The sequence below is a fragment of the Sminthopsis crassicaudata genome, chromosome 3 (assembly GCF_048593235.1).
Source record: "Sminthopsis crassicaudata isolate SCR6 chromosome 3, ASM4859323v1, whole genome shotgun sequence".
Classification (NCBI taxonomy): domain Eukaryota; kingdom Metazoa; phylum Chordata; class Mammalia; order Dasyuromorphia; family Dasyuridae; genus Sminthopsis; species Sminthopsis crassicaudata.
The window spans coordinates 293,612,165-293,637,036 of record NC_133619.1 but is presented as its reverse complement, the minus strand read 5'-3'; the positions used below and the strand labels follow the sequence as shown (position 1 = coordinate 293,637,036).

At 33.3% G+C, this 24,872-nt stretch overlaps 1 protein-coding gene across 1 annotated transcript in view; it reads left to right on the top strand.

Annotated features, from left to right (window-relative positions):
* Positions 1–24,872, top strand: part of POLA1 (DNA polymerase alpha 1, catalytic subunit) — a 312,594-nt gene that overhangs the window by 6,588 nt on the left and 281,134 nt on the right. Inside the window, exons 3-16 of the mRNA XM_074300893.1 lie at positions 1,229–1,325; positions 3,326–3,406; positions 7,582–7,694; positions 9,294–9,356; positions 10,313–10,405; positions 10,858–11,047; positions 11,248–11,428; positions 11,528–11,709; positions 17,676–17,788; positions 19,489–19,605; positions 21,128–21,202; positions 22,065–22,203; positions 23,399–23,553; positions 23,979–24,063. Of these exons, the coding sequence (XP_074156994.1) occupies positions 1,229–1,325; positions 3,326–3,406; positions 7,582–7,694; positions 9,294–9,356; positions 10,313–10,405; positions 10,858–11,047; positions 11,248–11,428; positions 11,528–11,709; positions 17,676–17,788; positions 19,489–19,605; positions 21,128–21,202; positions 22,065–22,203; positions 23,399–23,553; positions 23,979–24,063 (1,684 nt within the window). The remainder of the gene's footprint in view (positions 1–1,228; positions 1,326–3,325; positions 3,407–7,581; positions 7,695–9,293; positions 9,357–10,312; positions 10,406–10,857; positions 11,048–11,247; positions 11,429–11,527; positions 11,710–17,675; positions 17,789–19,488; positions 19,606–21,127; positions 21,203–22,064; positions 22,204–23,398; positions 23,554–23,978; positions 24,064–24,872) is intronic.

Sequence of the window (24,872 nt, the reverse complement as noted above, 5' to 3'; positions counted from 1 at the left end):
ATTTATTTCTAGCTTTTGTGTGTAATCTTATTTCAAACTTTAGGAATTGTACTTTTGGTAGTTAAAGAGAAAGGAAACCAGTGATTATAGAGTTCATTCAATTATATATATGGAGAGGAGGAGCAATAGTATAATTTGTTAAAAAATACGGTCATTATTTTAACAAGCACTGACAGATGTCATTGTATCAATTGTTTTTGCTTCACTTTTTTTTTTTTTATTACAAAAGAGGATTCATTCAGTTGGGAAGGGGGATACATGTCGAAAATTGACATATGTGAAAACAAGTGTCAATAAAACTTACTTTAAAAAAAACCCACTAAAAATATTTTTGTTTGACTCTGTTGTGGGGAGTGGGAAGGGCAGCTGCTTTACCTTTTTACTTATATTTGTCTTGCTAAGTTAATAGTAAAAGTAATTTCATTTCAACATCATCATCTGACATTGAAGGAGGAAGCTAGTTTAGAAACTTGTAGAGAATATCGAAAACAAGCTTGAAAGTTTCATATTATAAAATTCCCAAAGCATATAATCTAGGGCTGACTATAATTCAGTTTGTTTTTGGTAAAGTAGATGAGTAATTGACAGTGTGACAAGCATGTTATGCTAATAGAGCTGTTGAGTATTATCTAAATGGTTTGAGCTAGAAGAGGTTGTAGAGATTATCTAGTTCAGCCAATACATTTTTTAATAGAGGAGCAAACAAGTCTAAAAAATGTGAAATTTCTTGTCAAAAGTTATTTCGTTAGACAGTGACAGAACACCAACTCAGATCCATAGGCCATATTGTTGCTGTTTGGTTGGTTTAGTTATGTCTGACTCTCTGTGGTCCTATTTGGGTTTTCTTGGCAAAATACTGGAGTGGTTTGCCATTTTTTTCTTTAGCTCATTTTACAGATAAGGCAAACAAGGTGACTTTCTCAGGGTTACATACCTAGTAAGTCTGTGCTGGGGTCTTCTTAATTCTAGGCCTAGTGTTCTGTCCATCATGCCACTTAACTGCTCTACTGTGTCATGTTGCTTCTCCTTATTTTAACATCCATTTTAAAGAAAACCTACGTGTAATGGCAAATTACATATGCATGATAGAACTAATTCTTTTTGGTTGCAACTCCTCATGCTTTTTAGGTTTCAGTTCTACTTTGTGTCTCAAAGTCTGTGCTCTACAGAACCTTTTAATGTTTTTATTTGCCCTAAATTTCATCCATAATTCTTAATGATTTGGTAGGTAGAGGACTTCACAAGTGTTTATGATGAAGTTGATGAAGATCAGTATTCCAGAATGGTCCAGGCACGGCAGGATGATGACTGGATTGTGGATGATGGTAAGTCATATAAAACCCCATGCATGAATTCCATGTGTCATTCTTGTTTATATTTTGCAAATGGTAAATGTTAATTTTGTGGAACATCCCTCTGAAGGATTTTTTTCCCCTGTTAGATCATATTAAGAAAAAAAACAAACAAACTTTAACTGCCCCTTGAATAATAGATATAGTACGGGTTGGGAAGAAATTTGAACTCTGGTGGTAATGCCCAAATAAAAGGAGGAAGTACTTTTGATTAATTCACTTAAAAGAAGTCTCTCTTGAGTTCACTTGTGACTAGATTGAAAGGGTAAACTTTAAGTGGAGTAATTGAAAAGAGAATGCCTATTTGTTAACTAGTGAAATATCAGTTTACCACAGATTAAAGCAGTGGGTGGAAATGGGGAGGGGTGGGAAGGAAGGAAGGTCTTTTGTTTCTTAGGAATATGAATACTTCATTGGGGTATACCTTGATATTATTTTAGTTTTATTTCATAAATCAAATCCATCCTTAATCTAGACTTTGTATCTTGCTGAAGGAATTCATCTTTTTTTTTTCTCTTGAATTCTGTAAAATCTAATTTGCCTTGTTTGGGTCAGAGAAATCTAACTTAATATGGAAAACTGCCCCTTTGGATCTGCCTTCAAGCAGCAAAGTTTATAAAAATATAAGTTTTAAATTTTGCCTTTAGTAGTCCTTAGCTAAATAGAGTATTAGAGTTTTCCCCCACATTCTTGAATGGGCATTCCATTTGGAAAAGTTTATGTGTTTCCATGTTATCTGCTTAGTTGTGCATGGGAAGGGATGGTCAAATAAGCTCAGATGATCACTTTTTGTTTGGGATTTTTAAAATGTCATTTGAAGGGAAGATAGACAAGCCTCAAGATTGTTTCATCACTGTCCTTGAGGAGTTCCAGACATATATGCAATGATTCCCCATGATTCTTCAAGGTTACATAGGAGTCTGAGGGCACTGAGCAATGTTGTTCTTGATTCCAATCTCAAAACTATCCCTCAGTAGACTGTAAAATCTGGTTTGAGAACAGTGAGTTTTCACATAATTTACCTGAGCAATCCTGTTCACTTTTTGTGTTAACATAAAGGTAGAAGACTCATCTTGAGGTATTTGTGATGGTGGTTCAATTCCATAATACAGCAAACCACCATATACCCTGAGTCAAATCTACTTTGGGCCAAGTCATTTACCCTGTTTACTTAGTTGCATATATAGTAGTCCCCTTCTTATTCATTGAAGACCTCCAGCGGATGCCTGGTACCATAGACGTACCAAATTCCATATAGACAGTTCTTGCTCTAACTTTTAACACCTATTTTAATTTGATTGTACAGTGCTGCATTCTCTATCTCTCTTCCCCTCTCTCCCTCTTTTTCCCTCTTTCCCTCTCCCTCTCTCTCTTTCCATCTCCCTCCCTCTTTCCTTCTCTTTCCCTCTCCCTCTTTTCTTCCCTCTCTTTCTCTCCCTTTTTCCCTTCCTCTTCCTCCCCCCTTTCTCTTTCTCCTCAGTGTTCTATGGCTTTTCCTCTCTCAACTCCCCCAAATAAATATGCCAAAAAACCCTTCAAGTGAAAGCAAAATGATCTGCTGCTGCCACCTCTAAAAGAATCCTTTGCCCTGCTCCTCTCCTTCTCTCACCTGCCTGTGTCCTGTCTACACTTAGATATTGCATGTCTGTCCCATGTTCTTGAACTGTATGTTAGCCTTCTCCTTCCATGAGTGCTTGATCCTCCTTCCAGTTTCCCTCTTTCCCTGAAAATTTATGGTTGACTTGGGTAACTGGAACTTTGAAAAATGAAACCAGGAGTGAATTGGATTACTATGATGTCTCCCCTCTATGTTACATAGGAAATCTCTAGCAGTATATGCTATAACAAGTTACTGTGTGATATAGAGGTAGCATTATTTGAATTTGTGCAACATTTCCTTAGATAGGATTAAAGTGCCTAGTAATCACTGTGGGGGAAAAAATTGTTCACAATGGTTTACTTTGTTCTTGCAGATGGCATTGGCTATGTAGAGGATGGCCGGGAGATTTTTGATGAGGAGCTTGACGATGATGCCTTTGATGTCAGTAAGAAAGGTATGAACATATAATTTTCAGTTATTGGTTGGTTAGAAGAGTTGTCCAAAGATCGAGATGACTTACTATATGATATTCTAGTTGAATTGTCACAGCTTTCTTTGGGGAGAAAGGATTTTTAAATACACATTCTTTTAGAAAAAATTTTTGTAGATATCATTTGTTGATTTATTACCCAAATATCTCTCAGATATTCATCAGTATCTTTTTCTCCTCCCAGAGAACTATCTTATAAAACAAAGAATATTTTTGAAGGGAAAAAAAGAAAAAGAGAAAAAAAAATCAGCAAAAATAATATATAAAATCTAAAAATCCATGCAGTATTCTATACCTAGGGGCCTCCTACTTCTGTGGGGGAGTGAGAGGTAGTGTCTTTATTTTTTTTCTGTGAGGCTGAGCTTGTTCTTTGTAATTCTGCAAGGTTCTCTTTCAGATATTTTATGATTGTTGTTATTTCCATTTGTGTGATTGCCATTGTTTATGGTTTTTTTCCTTGGCTCTTTGTATCAGTTTATGAAACTTTTTATGCTTCTTTGTATTCATAATAATTCATCATTTTTTTATAGTGACATTTCAATACATTAATAATGTACCACAGTTTGTTTAACCATTCCCTAGTTGATGAGAATCTACTTTGTTTCCAGCTTTTCAGAAAGTGTGTGTGTGTGTATATAGTTTTTCCTTGTAAGTGACCTACTTGGAGTATATGTTTATAAAGACAACATTCTAGTGTTTAAAATGAAATTTACATAGGAAACTTAAAACTTTACAAAATTAATCGAAAGGCATTGAGCACTTACAAGTACCAAATATTGTGCTAGATGATTCAAAGACAGAAACGACATAGTCCCTCCCTCTTAGAATCTTAAATCTAGTTGTGGAAGATAGCATAGACATAGATAGTAAATACTAAAGTACAAGATAATTTTTAGGAAAGGCAAGGGAAAGAAAAAAATGGAGGTATTTTAGCTGAATCTTGGAAGTAATTAGGTATTTAAGGATTCCAAGGGACAGAGGTAAGACATTGTAGGCAATGGGAGACAGATAGTGTAGAGCCATGAAGAGGCAATGTAGAATACATGAGGAAAAGTAAGAAGTAGTAGTTTAGTTGAACTAGAGTGTGTTTGAAGGATAGTAATTGTATAATAAGGCTGGAAGGAGAAGGAAGGATTTGAGCTGAATTATTGAAGGATGGAAAGGGGAAAGTATTTAAATAACCTATTATTTAGCAAATATTGTACTAAGTAATTTGATACCTATTATCTCCTTTTAGAGACCTTAAAGGTCAATAGAGAAATGTTTCTCTTTGGTTCTAAAGAAGGTAGGAACTGCTGGAGTTTATTGAGTTAGGAGAGTGACGTGGATAGACCTATATTTTAGCATTACCACTAAAACTGCTGAATGGAGGGGGTGGCTTGAATTTAAGTGAGACTTGATACCAAAAGATCAATTATGACTGTAGATGATAGCCTTGGTGAGGGGTAATGAGAACCTGAATTTGTGTGCTGGCAATGTGAGCAGGAGGAAAAAAAAAAAAAAAACTAAACAAACAAAATTGAGAGTTTGGCAGTACCAGTACTATGAAAAAAAGTGCTTCTTAAATTTCTTTTTAGCATCAAAAGCCTGTAGTTTTCATATTTTGTGGATGTTTTGAGTTGAGTGCTTCAAGGGTAAGCAGATCTGGATTGAAGTCTGTCCTCAACACATAATGGCTGTGTGATCTTGAGGAAGACATTGTTCAAACTCATTCTAGTTTTGTAGTCAACTCTCTTAAGTTGCAGACCAGCATTTGTAGAGGAAGTTTCCTCAGCTAGGAGATCCTCAGATCCACATGCCTTCATTCTTCATGAGGTAATATATTTATGATATTAATATTTTTAAAATATATCTGAACTCTTTGAAGCCCATGATTTTTTAGCCATATAGCACTACCTGGAATATATGCCAGTTTGGTGTTGCAGAGATGGCTTTTTTCTGTAACAAGATTATTGAAAATGTTGTGCATTATCTAATACAATCCACCTTGATCTTTCCTTGGTGTAATATGCACATATTGTACTGGTAACCTAATGTAGTAAAAGAGCCAGATAAAGGAGGGAAGCCTTCATTGTCTCAAGTGAATCTTCTCTGGGGGAGTTATAAAAATAAATAAAGAGATAGTACTCACACTGGGGAAGTAAACATCCAATAGACACTTAATATTTTTTTATCATGAATGAGAAGGCACAGAAAAGTCATGGGAAACCAGTGTTGATGCTAAGAAGATGTCAAAGTTTAGAAAACATGAGTAATTGGGTATTTATTTAAATTTAGAGTTGTATTTATTGAAAAAATAATTGTCTTTTTTTTTGAATCTTAAAGCACTATATTAAAAAAGCTATTTTATGAAAAAAAGTCTGATTTGTCAAGTTGAGAGTGACTTGAGAATTTTTGGCACTAGAAAGGACTAAGGTGTGTGAATTGATGCAGAAATATTTGCCTTGAAATAAGTTTTCATTTTGTAGTTTTTGTTTTCCTTAGTTTATAGATGCACTAGGGGATAACTTTAAATTCTGGTCCTTCTAGTATAAACACACAAACAAGCTTGTTTTTTTCCTAAAACGGAAGGGTTTAAACAGCCTTTGCTTATAATTTGTTTGATATCTAACCAAAATTAGTCTAGACTCTAGAGCTGAAAGACACCTTAAAGATAATCTAGTTTAACTTCACTTTAAACATGTGGATACTGAGGGTTAAAGGAGGTAAGGTGACTGACTGCCCAAGGTCTCAATGCTTAGAAATTGGGAAGCCAGACTCCATCCCTAATTCCAAGATTTTTTCTTCTATGTCACTATGTTTTTATAAGAAAATTTTTAAATATTAATTTGTTTTTTTAAATTAGTGTGAAGTTTTTGCAAAGATCCATTTATATTTGAGTTTGATATAGATGCTCTATATCAAGGATTCGTAATCTTTTTTAGTGCATCAGAAACCTTTTGACAATTTGGTGACTCCTAGCCCAGTGATTAGTATATAGTAAGTGCTTAATAAATGCTCACTTTATTTATGCTTTGATTCTGATGGTTTGTGTTCAAAAACTTTGTTGTTGTTGCTGATTTATCATATTGCTTATTTAATCTTAAAACTATATTTAGAAAATGTGTTAAGTTTTACCAAGCTCTCTCTCATAACCTTATGAGACAGTTTTCTCATCTGTAAAATTTATTTAATACTTATCCTGAGACTTAGAGAGGTTTTACTAATCCAGTCTCACAGATTCTCCCATAACTAGTATCACAACTGGGACTCATGCCTAAATCTTCTTACTCAAGAGTTCTAAGATCTTTCCACTGAGTCACACTCCTGCTTATTTATCCCTGTGCAAATATTATGTTCTGTCACTTTGCTTAGCAATCAAAGTGTGATACTTCTGATTTACCCAAGATTCAGAGATTCAACATTTGGATAGGACAACATGAGTTACTTTCATTTGAAGCTTAGGCTATTCTCATTGCATATCATGAGACATGTTTATTGCATTGATTTGTTGTTCTTTATCTACCAGCCCATCATTTGTCAGTGTATCAAGCATCAGTGATAGTTTTCAGCTCTATTTCTCTTATGAAAGTCTTCAGCTGACTATAAAAGTGCCCTCTGGCACAAGTGGGTAAAAAAAGAGGAGTCTTCTTCAGAATCATCAGGTCTGCCATTTAGTAACAAGTCACACTGTAATCTCAGTTGGCTTTGTAGACATCTCTTTTCCTTATACTGATAGTGAGCCGTTCTTATAAACCTTTTTATGAGACATGGAACTCATTGAGTTGGATGGTTTTTAAGGAACTAAAAATGTTATTACATCTGCTTTTGAGACTTTCATAATGTCTGTAGGCATGGTTAGATAAGGTGGATGATATAAGCAACTTCAGCAACTCTTTTACAAGAGTCATAGTGTTGTTATCAGAAATTTTAAAAGAAAATATCCAATTCTTTTTTTAAAAAATTTGTTATAATCAAAACTACTTTTGTTCCTACGCAAAGAGAATACATAAAATGGTGCAGTTTTTCGTATTGAGCCCTTCAAAATATGTATCCTCAACTTTTCATGCACAGAAGCGAGATGATGAGGTTTTTAGTTTACCACTTTGGGTTATATGGGGAGACAAGCAGATATTGCTAATTTATGTATATTCTGGCAGGAAAAGGTGATAAAGCATTCAAAGACAAGAAGAACCTAAGGAAAGCTGTGGTATCAAAACCAAATAATATCAAGTCAATGTTTATGGCAAGTGCTGGAAAGAAAACTGCAGATGTGAGTATTTTATTTCTTCCCTTTTTTGCCTTTTATATTAAAGGTGAATTGAGTAATCTTTTAAATACAATTTTTTTGAAATCCTTTGAAATAATATCACAATAATTTGTCAGTACTATTTCCCTCCCCTCATGGAATCAGAGAAGCTGAGTTACGCAATTAACCTTAAGTTGTTGGCATCTCTTGTCCTAAATTTCTCTACTTCGAAGAGGGAGGTGTGTTTTGTTATCCAACTTCTCAAATCCAGAGTGGTCATTTAATTCATTTAATTGGAGTTTCTTTGGTGGTGTTTTCTTTGGTCAACCTTAGGTATGAAGATCTACCCATTCAGCTTGATCCAGTCTTTGTCAATTCATGTCATTCTTCCCAAATTCCTTTTAATTTATAGCTTTCTTTTTTTTCTCTTCTTCTCTACTTTTCCTCTCCCCTGGCAATTTATCTGTAATTTAATCTCAGTACCCTGGGGCTCTGAGGGGGGGATAAGTGACTTGTTCATGGACACAGGTAGAACTTAAACCCAAATCTCTTTGACTAAAAGGTCAGCTATCTTATTCTATATTCTATACTGCTTCTTTGTTGTTTCTTATGTTACAGTGGTATTTCATGTCATTCATGTGCCATGATTTATTCAATCATTCCACAATGGATGGATTAGCATTCATATCCAATTATTAGTTGCTATAACCAAAAGGGCTGCCATGACTATTTTGGTAACTTTTTTGCCTTTGATATCATGAATACATGTGTACTAGTAGGGAATGAATGCTCACATAATTCCAAGTAAGTTTCTATATTATTTGGATCAGTGAATTAAAAATTCTCTTGGGCAGATAGGTATTCAGTAAATATTTATTGAATGAATAAGGTTTTTGTGAATTGCTTAAGCTGGCAAAATGGAGTGAATTTTCAGAATTTCTGTTCTTGTAGGCAGTATTGCATTCTAGGTCTACTAGGTGTAAATGAGTCAATTTATATAATATGAGCCAATGTATATAGTACTATACTATACTATACTATAGTACTATATATATATAGTACTATACTATACTATATTATACTATACTATACTATATATACTATACTATACTATATATATACTATACTATATATATACTATATACTATATACTATACTATACTATACTATACTATATATATATACTATACTATACTATACTATACTATACTATACTATACTATACTATATATGTAAAAAAGTCAATTTATATATTATGAAGTTTCAATAGTGACAGGCTCATTCAGATGCATATATGCTGTAGGGCAGCCTGTGATCCTGGTTTGAGGATGAAATATCAGATCAAGATGTATAGAATTGGGCTTTCACATATGCAAGTGATAGAACTGTGAAGTTAGATGAATTGTTAATAGGAAAAGATTAAGAAGTCATACATTAACCTCTCACATCTTTACTTCATAGACATGGAAGCTCAATGCCTTTGATTATTAAGTATGTGTTCTAGGTTTTCTCATCTTTCTTTTATACTTCTTTGATGGCTTTGGCTGTATTCCTTGTGCACAGAATGTAATCTTTTTGTGAGAACAGATAAGTTGTTAATTATCTTTTGGTTTTGCTTTCCAGAAAGTTGTTGATTTGTCAAAGGATGATTTACTAGGGGATATTCTGCAGGATCTTAATGCTACGGTAAGTTGTTTTTGTGGATTGTAGTGAAAAAGAGATTCAATAACTTTTAAAAATTACTCGTATGGGCCTGTGATTTCAGGGATTTGGGTGAACTTTTTTTGAGGTCCGCATTGCTCTACAATTTAGAGGGTTAAGAGTTATTTGTGGCACTGAGAAGTTGAGTCACTTACCCAGAGTTACACAACCAGTATGTTCAGAAGTGGACTTGACTCACACTTCCTACCTGGTCCATCGACTATATCTCACCATTTGTCTTTTTTAAATTAAATGGTTAGGAAAAATCCAGTCTTCCTCTCCCCCCTTTTAGTTGTATCACACCTGTGTCGTATTAGGTGAGTAGTTTTCAGAAGTTACCAGTTCTGTAATTATGTAGTTTGACATATATAGGTGTGTATTCAGATGTGTGCAAGAGTCTTTTCTTTAAAAATATATATCCTTTCTATTAGGTAGCTATTCTATATCTTGTTCCTTAAGTAGGTTGAATCCTGTCAATCTGAAACATCCCATAAACTACTTGCTTTCCCTGGACTGGGAAGTTTTGGAGGAGTCAGTTGCACATGCTTGGGTTCTGTGATAGAACTCATAAGGACTGAGTTTTTGTTCTGAAGTCAGGTTCTCTGAATGGCCAATGTAAGAAATCACCAACACCTTTATCATTTCCTCTTGGTGGTGTGCTGTCTTAAACTTAAGTGTCCTGAAAAGACACTTGGAAAGAGTTTAATTTTTAAGAGAAATAATTGGTATGGGGTGCATTTGATGTCTGTTTTGGTTTTCTAGTGGCACTATGGTTCTGTTGCTATAGTAACCACTTTGCAAGAGCATATATGTTGTATGGGGGAGGAGAGATGGGGAAAAAAAAAAGCATTATTTGTTGGGCTTCATTGGGTGAAGGAACATACTTTATTTTGTCTTGTGATAAGCCAAGCATGGCAATAAATCTGTCTTATCCTTTTCAGACATCTCAAATAACTCCACCACCTGTAATGAAGCTAAAGAAGAAAAGACCCACTGGAGCTTCACTGAATCCTTTTTCTGTGCAGATAGCCAAGGTAAATAAAGTGTGTCTCAAATAGATTCACATCTGTTTTTTTTTTACAAAAGGGAAATGCCTCTACATTTATTATATTTTCCTGGTTTATAGAGTCATTGCCTTTTGATTTTTTATTTTCTATGTTTCTCCCTCTTCATTATATTGTTTTCTGTACATCAAAAACATGTGCATGAGCCTGCCTCTTTCTTGCACATTTTCTGATACCCTACATTTGTGGATAAGTACTATATTTAAGTTACATTGACTATAGTACTGAAAGATGAGAAAATTTTTATTCCTATACACCATTGTATTTTCCGTATTTGATTGAAATGACAATGAAGCAACTATTGTCTCATTCTAAGTACGAATAGTTCTTTTTTGTTTTATTAGTGACTGATGGTTTAGGAGAGTCCATTTATATAGTCATGGGGGCCTAGAAATAAGACATTTTTCCCTTAATATTTTTAGGCAACTCCTTTGGGGGGAAATGATGTTTCTTTTTCAAGAAAAGAATCTCCTATGACTGCTGTTCCTCTTAAACACGATTCTATGGCCAAGGCTGGTGCTGTAAAGCAGAAGCACAAAGACATTGAACAGACACAAAATATGGTAGAAAATAGTGGTCCCGTGGAGATGCAACAGGAAGATGCTTCTGAAGGTATTATGTTGGTTGTTTTATTTGTAAAGAATTAAAAAACTTGTATTTTTGAATCATGAAGAAGCTTTTTAAAAATCCAATTCACTTATTCATTTGAAGTGAAAATGTAATTTTGCATGAAGTATGATGTTTCTGCTGATGTGTTGGGATCCGTACAAGTCCTGTGTGATTATCATAACATGAGTATTTCATTCTTCTAGGAGAGGAGGCAGTGAAAGAGGAGGAAGAGGAACAAGAGGAGCAGAAGGGTTTGATAGATTTTGAAGATGGAGACTTTGATGAACCTATGGAAGATGAAGCTGACATTCCCCCCAAAGTTATCAAGATCCAGGAAAAAGATAAGGAACAAAAAAAAAGTGTGGAGCCAGAGTTGTCACATTTGTAAGAACTGTTAGTTAGGAATGAACTTCATCTGTTAAATTCAGTTCTAATTATTCTTTTTGTAAATAGAAATTTATATTTCTCATGTGATTTCTGCAGAGACAGTTTCTTCCCAGATGTTTCTTGTTGGGACAAAATGGATCAGGAAGATGAAAGCAGTATACAAACTCAAGATATCCAAGTAGATTCAAATCGTCTTCCATTGGTTAAAGGGACAGATGGTGATCAAGTCTTTTTGTTTTATTGGCTGGATGCTTATGAAGATCAGTATAATCAGCCAGGTAATTTTGTTTGTATTCTGTTGTAGTGGAAAAGAGTTTTCTCTAGAAATACCATATGAAGGTTGTAACTAATACAAATGCATTAATATCTGGGGGGGAGGAGGAAATTGCTTCATTTAGGTTTACAATATAAAAATCATATAGTCAGCCCTCTATATATATACTTTTGAAAGGGAGTAGAAGCATAAAAATCCAAAAAATAGTTTTTATTAGGTTTTTTAATGTGTTTATGTTTAAAGAAAAATTAAAGTCAAACATACAAAATAAGAGGTCAAATATTATCCTAAACCTTAAGCCTTTAATATAGAACCAAATGAATTAATAAACAACAAAAAGAGAAAATATTTCAGTTTTCTCTTGCCTCCTGGATCTGCTTGAAATTTAGCTACCATGGGATCCGGTTTTTCTCTCCTTTTTCTTTTTTATTTTAAAAAAAAATACTTGTAATTGATGTATATAATTCTGGTTCTGCTTTCATTCTGCATTATTTTGTACTATTCTTTCCATATTTCTTTTTGTGCTTCATATTTATTATAGTACAGTGGTGTTTTAGTATAATAATCATGTTTTAATTAACAAATTTCAATTATTGGATGTTGTTGCTGGGTTTTTTTTTTTTTTTCTATTACAAATGAAGTAGTGGATATTAGGAATGTATTTAATTGTCTGCTTAGGATTTCACTTTACGCAAAATAAGGAAGACCTAGTATGAAATTCTAATTCCAAAGGAGCTTGGAAGTTGTTCAGTTCCTCTATTTTTTTCCTTTTGTTACTTACAAGGTCATGGTATTTATAGCTAGAAGAGACCTTAAAGATAACCTTGCCTGACATTCCTTTCTTCCTCCCATGTTATTATATCATTGTAAACTGAGGCTCAGGGAGTTCAAATAAATTGTTTAAGGACATATAGAGATAGTAAGTAGTCAAGTGGGAATTTGAATCTAGGTTCTCTGACTCACTCCAGGTGAGTGTACTGCTTTTTCATTTTCCTATGATCTATTCTGAAAGTGGAGATTCCTTGGTTTCTGAGGCTAGTAAAAAATGATAGTTTAGTCAGAGTTACCTTCTTTCATATGTTTCTGGGACAAGAAAAGTAGTTTAGTGTTGGATTTCAAATTTTTGGTTTCTTTGAAAGCTATATGTGAAATAAAGAATATCAACAAAGCGAGTAATTAAGCAGAGTAAGGGTTAAGTCTTATAATTTCTGCAAAGGTGTTGTCTGTAACTGGAAAAATACTGGTTAGCAGAAATATTGATATCTTTTGGCAAATATAGAAATTCATGAGAACCCTTGGAGCAACAAACTGATATTTATTTATTTAATTTAAAAAATAGATTATTAGCTTTAAAAGTAAATATTCACACAATTTACCTATGGAGGATAATAGTTTTTGTCAGTCTTTTCAACAGTGAAGTGATTGAGGCCAATTCCAATAAATTTGTAATGGAGCGAACCTTCTGCATCCAGAAAGAGCACCATGGGGATTGAAAGTGGATTACAACATATTATTTTTCACCTTTTTTGTTGTTTGCTTATTTTGGTGAGGGTGGTGGTGACTTTTCCCCTCATTATATCTGATTTTTCTTGTACAGCATGATAAATGTAGGAATATCATTTGAGGAATTGCACATATTTATCCTGTATTGAATTATTTGCTGTCTAGGGGAAGGAATTGGGGAGAAAAGAGAGAGAGAAATTTGAAACACAAGGTTTTGCAAGGGTGAATGTTGAAAACTATTTTTGCATGTATTTTAAAAATAAAAGGCTATTATTAAAATTTTTTAAAAAATTAAAATAGTTTTTGCCAAGGTGATGGATAAGAATCCTCTTCTCTTTTATTTTATTTCCTCTAAATTTCCAGTTGAAGATGGACTGGTAATAACTGTTGATTAAGATGTTGGTAAATGAGTTCTCTATATGTATGTACCTAGTCATTTCCAGGCTATCAGTAGAGTGGTAATTGCTGCTATTGGGTCTGAGACTTGAAAGCATGTATTGGTGATTTTTTTTTTTTTTAAAGCTTTTTTTTTTCAAAACGTATACATAGATAGTCCTTAACATCCACCCCTGCAAAAACCCTGTGTTCCAAAAATTTTTTTTCCTTCCTTCCTCCAACCCCTTGCAGAGGGCAAGCAATCTAATATATGTCAAAAGTATAATTCTTCTATACATTTTCTACAATTATTAGGTTGCATAAGAAAATCAGATCAAAAAGGAAAAAAAATGAGGAAAACAACGTGCAAGCAACTAACAGCAAAAAAAAATAAATAAATAAATAAAAGGTGAAAATACTTTGTTGTGTTCCATATCCAGAGTCCTCTCTCTGAGTACAGATGGTTCTCTCCCTCACAAGATCATTGGAACTAGCCTGAATATTGGTGGTGATTTTTAAAATATGGTTAGAGAAGAATTAAGTGTAGATAGTTCCTAGCAATAGTGAATAGTCCATTTATCTAATTGATTAATGGTCTCTGACAGGGTTTGAGTTCATGAAACTCAAGTGAAAAAAAATTTTTTTTTCCTTTTCCAAGGTGAAAATGACTTCTATTTCTTTCTACTTCTTGCAACTTGCTCTTATCACAAAAATAGTATCCTATCTAGGAGTGCCAGGGAGAGTCATGGAAAGAATCACACTATTATATAGGTTTGAGCCTTAGCTATGTCACAAAACTGCCACATGACCTTGAAAAAAATCACTTCATTTCTTTGGACCTCTGTTTCCCCACTTTTGAAGTGAAAAAATTGGATTAGATGATTTCTAAATTATTTTCCAGTAAGCTGTGAATTTCTTTAGAGATGCAAAAGCATGGAAAGGCAGGATTTAGAGATTCAGATTGAGACACTGAAAGGATAGCTAAGTAGAAAAATTTTATATAGTGATTAACTTGTCATGCTAATAGTTGTTGCTGAAATCTTAAATCTAATATCCCCCCAAATCTTTGATAGCATTTAAGGGAAAAAACAAAATAATACTATGTGAGCCATTTATAGGAAATTATTTCAAGGGGAAAATATTCTTTTTCTTTCTGGTGATAATTTACAAACCAGGTATTTTGAAATTAGAAATCATATATCTAAGTGGAATGTTAGAAATCATCCAGTTCAATTCTACCATTTATAGATGACGAAAATGGAGTTTGAGAGATTAAGTTAACTTGCCTAGGGTTATACATGTAAAAGGGCACCTGGAAACAGAATAACATAAATTAAAACCTTGCCTTTTGGAGGGACTATGCTAGCTAGGGGCTAGAGGAGATAAATTTTCTCCAAAATACGTGGTCCGTGCTCTCAAGAAGTTTATAGTTCAATAGAGGGTAAACAATATAGATCACAGTTAATACACAGTATTTAGGTGCCTTTGTATGATAGAAAACTATATAATTTGTATGTTAGGTCTGAGAGGGAAATGACTGAATAGGGAGAGAAAAAATGGAAGGGATGGGATGGGAGGTGGAAAAGGATCAAGATAGACATTATAGAGGGAGAACATTTGGGTTGGATTTTAAAGGACAAAGCTGAATTAAACAGGTAAATGATAAGGAAAGAGGGCATTGCAGATATTGGGAATTGTAGGAGCAAAAGTGAGGCAGTGTGAGAAATCATGGCATTTTGGGGGTGATGGCAGCACTGAAGTTCAGTTTGCCTGGAAAGGATTAGTATGAAAGACAGCTGAGAAAGTAAGTGAAGACAGATTGTGGAAAATCTTGAGTCTGGGAAGAAGAGTTTTATTTGTTATTCATGAATGGAGAGTTGCTGAAGGTTAGTAAAAAGGTAATGTTGGCAGATCTGTTCCCAAGAAAAATTATTCTAGCAAAAGTATGAAGGCTGGTCAGGTATAGTAGAAGCAGGAATACAAGGTCTCCTGGCTTGTAGTTTTATGCTTGCGTTCTTATATTCTGCTGTTTCATAGTTTGTCATCTGCAGTTGTATATCATTCTTCGTGATTCTGATGGCAAGGGGTTAAATAAGAGATTGCTTCAGAATTTTTTTTCCTCTTTAATCTTAGAGGATTGAACAGCTTCATCATGATAGCAGGTAATGATCACTTGGTGAAATCAATGCCACTAATAGAAAATAACTACTCCATAAGACCCTGGTATTGTTTCTCAGTCTCTTAGAGCTTCTAAGTCAGTGGTTGCTGAATGCTACATAATTATGAAAAGATTTTTACTTTTTGCATATGGGAAGATATCCTGTCTTCATTATGACTTTTTCAAGGTTGAATAATCCTGACTGCACCTGGTTTCAGCAAGTAACTTTGGGGAGAATATTCTCTTTGTTTACCATGATCTTTTTGTGGCAAATGAGGCATAAACAGTGTCAAATGCTTTGCGTGAAGTGTGATATTAGTTTGACTGTAAAATGAGCTGTTTCAATTTTTAAAGCAACTTGTTGGGATTTTATTTTTCTTTTGCTTGGAATTTTTTCTTCTATTTTAAAAAATTGTTGGAAATGAAACTTCATTTTTTCTCAGCTACCTCATACTTTATCATCTTCTTTCTCCTTAAATATTTCCCTTACCTCCTTTCTATCCTCTCCCCTGAACTTTTAATTATCTTCAGAAACTACTTGAGGGTTTTATTCCTAAAAACCTTTCTTTAAAAAAAAACAAAACAAAAAAACACCAAAAGAATATTGTACCAAAACTTAATAAACATGACCAACTTAATTTGCTTAAATTATTTATATCTTAATGAATACATTTTGGTATATGAATGGCACAGCAGTTTTTTAGTCCACATTTCTAAATCTCCATTAGAATTGCTTTATCCATTTATTCTCACTCACTTTTCCTCCTCTGATCGTGGCTATTGTTTATTCTCCTCACTTAATTTTTTTCCTCTCTTTTTGCATTATTTTATAATTATTTTTCATATTTCTTTGTATTTCTCCCATATTTTTAAATTTAAGCTGAATTATATAATTTTATTTTATTAATGTACTATTTTTTTTAACCATTCCCTTGTTATTGTACATTTTGATTATTTCCTGCATTTTAGTGGCTATGTGTATTGTCATTGTGAAAATATTGGAACAGATATCTTTATGTTTTTGCTTGTGATAATACTTTCTAGGTATATTCCCAACAATGGAATTAATAGGTCTTTAGCCTTTATGTACATAAAATGCAGGTGTTCCTACTTTTTCCAGAATTTTCTTGAATGAACATTGTGAAATATACAATATTTTCTACATTTCCAGAAATTTTGGAATTTATCCTATTTTATTGAGAAGTGGAGCGTTTACATGTTCTTTTTGTGTTACAAACAGGTTTACTTGATAAGTTACTAGTGTCACTTCTGTTTGAATTATTCAGAAGGTCTGGGAGCTTGCAGAGAGATACTCTATGAAGGTGACAGATGACTCTTAGGAGTCTGCTTGTCTTTGAAATTTTTTCTGAGCAATTATGTGGCACCTGGGATGGGCGTTGTTACTTTTAGCGCATAATATATGTTATTTAGGGACTTGAAACTGTGTCACTCAAAGCAAGGAGGTGTGTGACTTGTCAAAAAATAAGCTGCCAGGTTGGTTACTGAACTGTCTGTCAAGTCAATTAATAGAAGAGAAAAAAGCATTGTAAAAAAGATACTTTTTGGGTAAATGGTCATTTAAGTTTTTACCATTCCACAAGGTGGCAGTGAGTGAACATTGGAAATAAATCATTTATAAAATAATTTGTTATTACATGGTTTGGGATATATCATGAAGCAGATTATCCTTTCTTGAAAATGTATAATAATGAAACAGTATCACAGTGTTAACTGGGCCTTCCCACAGATAAATGTTGCTTCCATCTCTGTATATTATGGTTACAGAGAGGTTACACTCTATGCCTACATTTTCACAGTGTAAGTTTGGGCGAGATTAATTGTAATTATTCTTTTAGAAATTTTATTTCTTTGTTATTGTCAACTTGATAAACATCAACAAACATAAACCTTTTTGTTTCTCCATGTCCTTTCAGGTGTGGTATTTCTGTTTGGCAAAGTTTGGATTGAGTCAGCAGAGACCCATGTAAGCTGTTGTGTCTTGGTAAAAAACATTGAACGGACTCTCTATCTCCTTCCCCGTGAAGAGGTAAGCTAATTCTTTATTGAGTTTTGATTTTTTTTAAATTTTTATTATTATTATTATTATTTGTACATTCCAGCCATTCCATACTTCTAGTGTCCCTACCTGCAACCTTTACTCTTACTGCTATTGCATTGTGGTCCGTGAAATAGAGAATTGCACTGGGAGTTAGGAGATCTGAGTTATAGTCTAGGCTCTTTTAAGCATTTAGGTCCTCATTTGCAAAATGACAATTGAACTACATGATCTCTGAGATTTATTTCCAGTTATTTGTTTATGTAAACCCAGAGTTCTCAAACTATGGCCTGCGTAAGGACGTTGATGCAGCCCTCTGGGTTACGGCAAATGGGCTGAGGGGCGGAGACAGAGTGTGAGTTTTTGTTTTTACTATAGTCTGGCCCTCCAAAAATCTGAGGGATAGTGAACTGGCCTCCTATTTAAAAAGTTTGAGGACCACTGATGTAAACTATACCTCACTCCCAGTTTCCTACCTTGTGGCCTTTCAGGAGTTGTTAATTCTATTTAAATGAAATCTCTATAACCCTGGTGTTTCTTTTCACTGTTTTGGGGGTAATAGAGAAAAGTGAAAAAATTCACTGTATTTTATTAGTCATTCTGATGAATGGTTTGGTGATAAAATTGGGAAAAGCTAATAATGTAAGATGTTGGTATTTGACTTTTGACTCAATTATAATGTCACTTCCCCTATTTTTATAGATTGAGAATTCAGAATGTACCACTTGGAAACATAGCTTGTTATTTTGCCCAAGTGACATGACTTAACTGCCAACAACAAATGCCACCCATGCCATTTAAAGGGAAAACTTCTTTTTTTGCTCTTCATGTAGTGTTGGGAATAAAATTCTACTGTCCATCTGGAATCTCCTAGAACCCTCTAGAATTCATTACTTGAAGTTTATGAATATGTTTTTAAAATATTTGATGGCTATTTCAGCATTATTTATTTCCTTTATAATCCTACATATTTTATCTTATGCATGTGAAAACATTCTGAGAAGGAATTCTAACTGAATTGCCTGAGGGGTTCATGACATGCTGCTGGAGACTCTAGTGTATAAAATTTCTTTGTGCTCTTTTGTGTGAACAGGAGAGCAAGGCCATAGTTAATCAACTTAATTAATAGTCCCTTGTTTACCTCAAAATCCTATTTAAATGCCACCCTCTGTATGAAGCCTTGTTATGAGCCTCCACCCTCTTTAACACAATTGATTTTTTATGTATATTTGCATATACTTATTTATATACATGTTATATTTTCTGACTGCCTGTAAACTCCTTGAAGGCAGAGATCGGTTCATTTTTGTCCTTGTATTCCCGTTGTGCTTAGCATTGTGCCTGGTACAAATTATATGCTTAATTTTTTTTCTTGTTTCTTTTTCTTTTTTCTTGTTTCTTGTTTCTTTTCTTTTCTTTTTTTTTTTTTTAACATTGGATGATTATCTTCATCTCAGGCATCTGAGCATCAGGAATGGCAATTGTGAGGATGTTAGGTTAGATCATTCCTAATGGAGTCTAGATTCTATGATTGATGCAGTTGATAGAACTGGCAAAGGTAGACTTTTGGATTTATATGACAGGCAATATCTTACATAAGTAACTAAATGGGAAAGGATGAAAGAATCTAAAAACTTGGATCTTGGTGGTTAAAATTTTTATATACTTTTTTTTTCCATTGGGGAGAACAGCAAATAGATCTAACTACTGGAGAGAAGAAAGGGATTCCAGTTACAATGAAAGATGTTTATCAAGAATTTGATGAAAAGACTGCAACAAAATATAAGATTATGAAGTTTAAGTCCAAGGTTTGTATTTGATAATGATTTTTTTTTAGCTGTATTAGTGATTCATTCAGTCATTCAACAGATGTTTTGGATAATATATATTCTTCTATTTTTAAAGTTCTTTTAAGCTGAAGAAAATACATAAGTATATCATTTTGGAGACTCCAAAAGTATTATTTTCCACCCTATTATTTTCTTATTTTTTTTGTAAAACAAGAAGCAAGATGATTCGACTAGTTGCTTGTTTCCCAATAACAAATCTTTTGCCTTTCTGAAGTAGTGTGGTTTTTACTTTTTTAATTAACTGATTTGTTCATTCATTCATTTATTTATTTTTAAGAATAATTTCACATTGGTTCCTTACTGAGTTGATGAATAACCAGACTTAGGATAGACTTTGTGCTTAAGAAAGTGGTCATGAGATAAAATTCCTCAAAGAATATAAAAATTTTCTATTAAAGTGCTATATATTTCTTCAAAGAATTCACTTATAAGTTCCTGAGTTAATACTCATAACTATGACCTCTATGATTGTCATCTAGTCATCATAGTAGTCATTATATTAATGTATATGATGTAATTAATCTAAAAAAAATTAGGTTGAAGAGCCTTTAGCTAATTAAATATGGAAATATATATATATATGTTTGATAGAATTTTCGCCCATGTTGAGGAATGGAGATTTAACATTATGTCATAGTACATAATTTAGTTCATTTGACATTTTAATAATTTTTTTTTTTTTTTTTTTTTTTTTTTTTTGAGGCTGGGGTTAAGTGACTTGCCCAGGGTCACACAGCTAGGAAGTGTTAAGTGTCTGAGATCAGATTTGAACTCGGGTCCTCCTGAATTCAAGGTTGGTGCTCTATCCACTGCGCCACCTAGCTGCCCCGGCATTTTAATAAATTTTAATTTTTTTCAGTACATGACATAGTGGGGGGAGAGGAGGGAGCGGTAGAGAAGGAAGTGCTGGTTTGGAAGCTAGAGGACCTGGGTTTGATTCTACTAGTGGGCTCTTGGGCAAGTCCCATAACCCCAGTATTGCTCATCTGTAAAAGAAAGTTGTAGACACAGGAAGTCCTGGGTTCAGATCTTATTCTGACACCTAACTATTGACTTTTATCAAGTAGTTTAATTTCTCTGTACTTTGGACAACTTCCTAAAGGATTTATCTAGTAAGCACTTAGATGGGTTTTGCTTTTTTGTTGATGGAGTAAACCACATGAGAATTTTCCAAGACCAGATTTCTTTGCCATTTGAGCAGAAGGAGTGGGTTGTCTCAAATAATATCTGAGATCGCTTCTAGTTATAAATCCTATGAACATATTTGAAAAAAAATTTATTAAATCTGTGGTGGCCATTTCAAATCCATTTAGCATTTTTTGTTCATGGCAAATCTCTTCCATGTTTTAGTACTATTGATGAAGGAAAGAATGGTATTAGCTTTTTTGATTTATGCTCTTCTATGTTGTAAACAGTATGAATTAATCTATTTGGGAAAATATTTTATGGATACCCCTTATTGTTTGTTCATTGTATTCAGAAAGTTGAAAAGAACTATGCTTTTGAAATCCCAGATGTTCCAGAAAAATCTGAATACTTAGAAGTAAGATATTCGGTGAGTAAAGATACTTCTAATAGAAAAATAATGTTTTTCTCCTTCTCTATCTTTGAACTTACAAGTTACTTTCATTTCATTTTGCTTTCTTAGACAGATTATAATTTACTGAAGTAAACCTCCTTGTAAAAAATAATCAAAATAGATAAAGTTAATCTAATTACACAGGCTGCTAAGCTGCTTTTCTCTACCTTCTAAGCTACATCTCACCTATAAAATTATAAGCAACCCCCCAAGCATAGACATTAATAAATATGAATATATGTTGAGTAGTTTTGGGGGCCCTTTTATAGTTTAATATCTTTAATCTGTTTTAAGTGTCCATAATGAGTAGTAGTAAAGTTGAGAGGTGAGCTCTAGCAGTGTCATACTGATGCGCCACTTGTTCACTGAGTGGCAAGGTCATGTGTATAGAGTATTAATGACTGTGCCTTCATACTGCTCTTGTGTTTTTGATCCTGTGGTTTTAATATGCGAAAATTGAGGAAAGTGTTTTTTGATAATATCAAGGAAAGGGCATATAATGCCATTGTATTGAATAGGACCTACATCTGCACTGCCTTGTTTCTGCTGCTTTGATCCTCATGAAACAGTACAAGTAATAAGGCATTTACAAACCAGGTCAGAACCTACTTCTTTGGAAGATCTTTTGGGCTTTTTTTTTTTTTTTTTTTTTTTTTTAATGTTTCCCTAAGAATCATCTTAAAGATCACTATTTTGTCATTGAAAAAAACATTAAAAATTCTTGTTTAATTTGTAGGAGATTGTGGTTTATGTTTCTCAAACTATGGCTTATGTTAATTACCTACAAGTATTATAAAATCTACATATAATTGTGTTACCTTTTGATTATTTTTTAAAGGCTGAATTACCACAACTTCCTCAAGATTTGAAAGGAGAGACATTTTCTCATGTATTTGGGACTAATACATCTAGTTTGGAACTTTTCTTGATGAACAGAAAGATCAAAGGCCCTTGCTGGCTGGAAATAAAAAATCCACGTAAGAAATAATTTTTTGTGCAGAACTCAAAGTACAATTATTTTAAAAGGATAGTTATAAAAATCTAATAGGTTTTGTGTGTGTGTGTGTGTGTGTGTGTGTGTGTGTGTGATGAAGTAGGTTTTATTTAAGGCATACTGACAAAAAAATTGGTTCATATAATTTATAGCATTTTAAGAGAAAAAAAAGTATAGATTATATTGTTTTAGGGAGATATGTTAAAATATTTTGCCCAGTTCACTGCGCTTCTCTGAGTCATAGATGGCTTTTGGTATTGCTGCATAATTTCCATTTATTTTTTATTTAAAGGTGTCACCAGACATACTCCATTGTCTGTATTACATTTAAACATTTTTAAAAGTGTGTAAATCTCTGATTTTGTTATATATTTCCTAGGCTTCTTTTAAATTCATTTAAGAAACTCAAGTTTGATGCCGTTTCTTTGCAAAATAAAGAGGTTAGGTTTTACATATATTTAAACTATCCCAAATTGTTAAGAATCTTTGAAGATACCTCAGAAATTTATTGATTGCTTTATTTTTAGCTTTGCAAGAGTGACTTGTATGTGTGTGTATCTCGTGTGTGTGTGTGTGTATACACACACATAAATATGTATGTATATAATACATATGTTTCACATGATATTTTCACAGGCAAACTCCTTTTGAAATGACATGGTTGTAAAAATAAATTGTAATTAGATAAACATGCCTAAAATTTATAGTTGAAGTAATTGGAAACTTCAGATTTATTTCTCCTAATAATACTTTTTTTCACTAAGGAGTTCAAAATATAGGTAATAATTATCATCGAATGTTTCATTGATTTCTGGTATGCTGGTATTGGTGTAGAAAAATCATTTGATTATGATGACATTTAGTGTTCTGTAGATATTGGTCAATTAGTGGGTACTGAATAAATGTTTTGAGCATCCATTATGTGATTAGCATGATATTATACAAGGTGGTTAGCAAATTATAAGTAATAGTTGATCTATAAAACAATTGGATGCCAGAAGATATATAACTATTTTGAGTGTTGATAACTGTGAATGAGGCTTTATACTTTTTGAAAGTTAAACATATTAGAAGACAGAGGTAAAAAATTATTTGCCACTGATCCACTCTGTGATAAAAATAGGTTTTTTTTTTTTTTTTCTATAATAGCTGTTTTTAAAAAATCCATTCTTTCCTAGAGCTCTTGAATCAACCAATCAGTTGGTGTAAAGTGGAGGCAATGGCTTTAAAACCAGACTTGGTGAATGTTGTTAAAGATATTGCTCCCCCTCCCCTTGTGATCATGTCGTTCAGCTTGAAAACTATGCAGAATACAAAGACTCATCAGAATGAGGTGAATAAATAATTGAGCAAATTTTATAATTTTTTTTTTAATAGACATAATAGTAACCGGGATTGTGAAAATTTTCAGCAAGGTTTCCTTTTTGGGAAGTAAGTGGAGTTGTAGGTCGTTGTTTCTGAACTCATATTTGGAGCATATACTGACTTTTGGCAGGTGTGAGAATATTTTTTAAAAAATAATAGCTTTTGGAAATAATGTCAATCTGCTTTGAAATGTAGCATTTAAAAAAAAATACACTAATGAATTAGTTTACTTGTAGGTAGATATTAACATGATTTGGATGAGAACAGAGAATAGCCAACCAGATATTGGGATAAAATATAGGTAGGAAAAAGCTAATAATTAGCAATTCAGGTAAACTACAATGTGATTTTTAGAAAAATTTTGTTTCCCTAGTTGTGGTTTTTTGGTTACAGGTTATTGCTTTGGCAGCTTTGGTACATCACAGTTTTCCTTTGGATAAAGCAGCACCTCAACCTCCTTTTCAGTCACACTTCTGTGGTAGGTATTTATTTAACTGATTTGTTAAGATTTGATTTTCAGCTTTGCTTTTTTCCTACTCAGGTTTTAGTGACAGGAATCTAGATTAAAAAAAATTTATCTTCTGTTTTGGTTGCTTAGTTTTTTGATAGAAGTTTATTCAGTGGTGAAATTTTGACAAAATTTTGTTTTAATGTTTTTTCCTAATGAACTATCCCATTAGATTATGAATTTCTTGCAGACTGGGATTCTTTATATCATCTTTGTATGCTTTATGTGCAAAGCTTCATGGAAGGTACCTATAAGTATTTATTAAATTGTATTGAAACACTGGACCCAAGGTTACTTATATCCAAAAGGGCCACAAAAGGAAAAGCCAGGAAGAAACATAGGAAGGTGCTAAAGAGTAAAAATAAAAATGATCATTTGTGTAGGAGGTGGGGAAAGGAATATAAGTTTTAGTTTGATTGTGGGGTACATGAAATTACCATATCGCAGAAAGACTAAAGTCATGTGTTAATCCCACGGAGGACTCCAGGCTCCACTAATTGCTCTTTCTTGAGTTCATTACCCATATATAAATTATTTTGGTGACTGTGGCCACTAGAATGTAGGTGAACATTGAGTTGTGCAATTCTTACCTTTCTGATTTTTTAGTTCAGGATGAGAGATGATGTTGGGTCATATTTTTTATTTGGTATCTGGATTTGATATCAGAAGGGAGCCTAAAAACTCCCATTAAAAAGGGCCAGAAAAAGATGGGTAGGCCAGTAGTGATCACAATTGCTTTACTAGTTGGTGTGGAATAATAATAATCATAATCATAATAG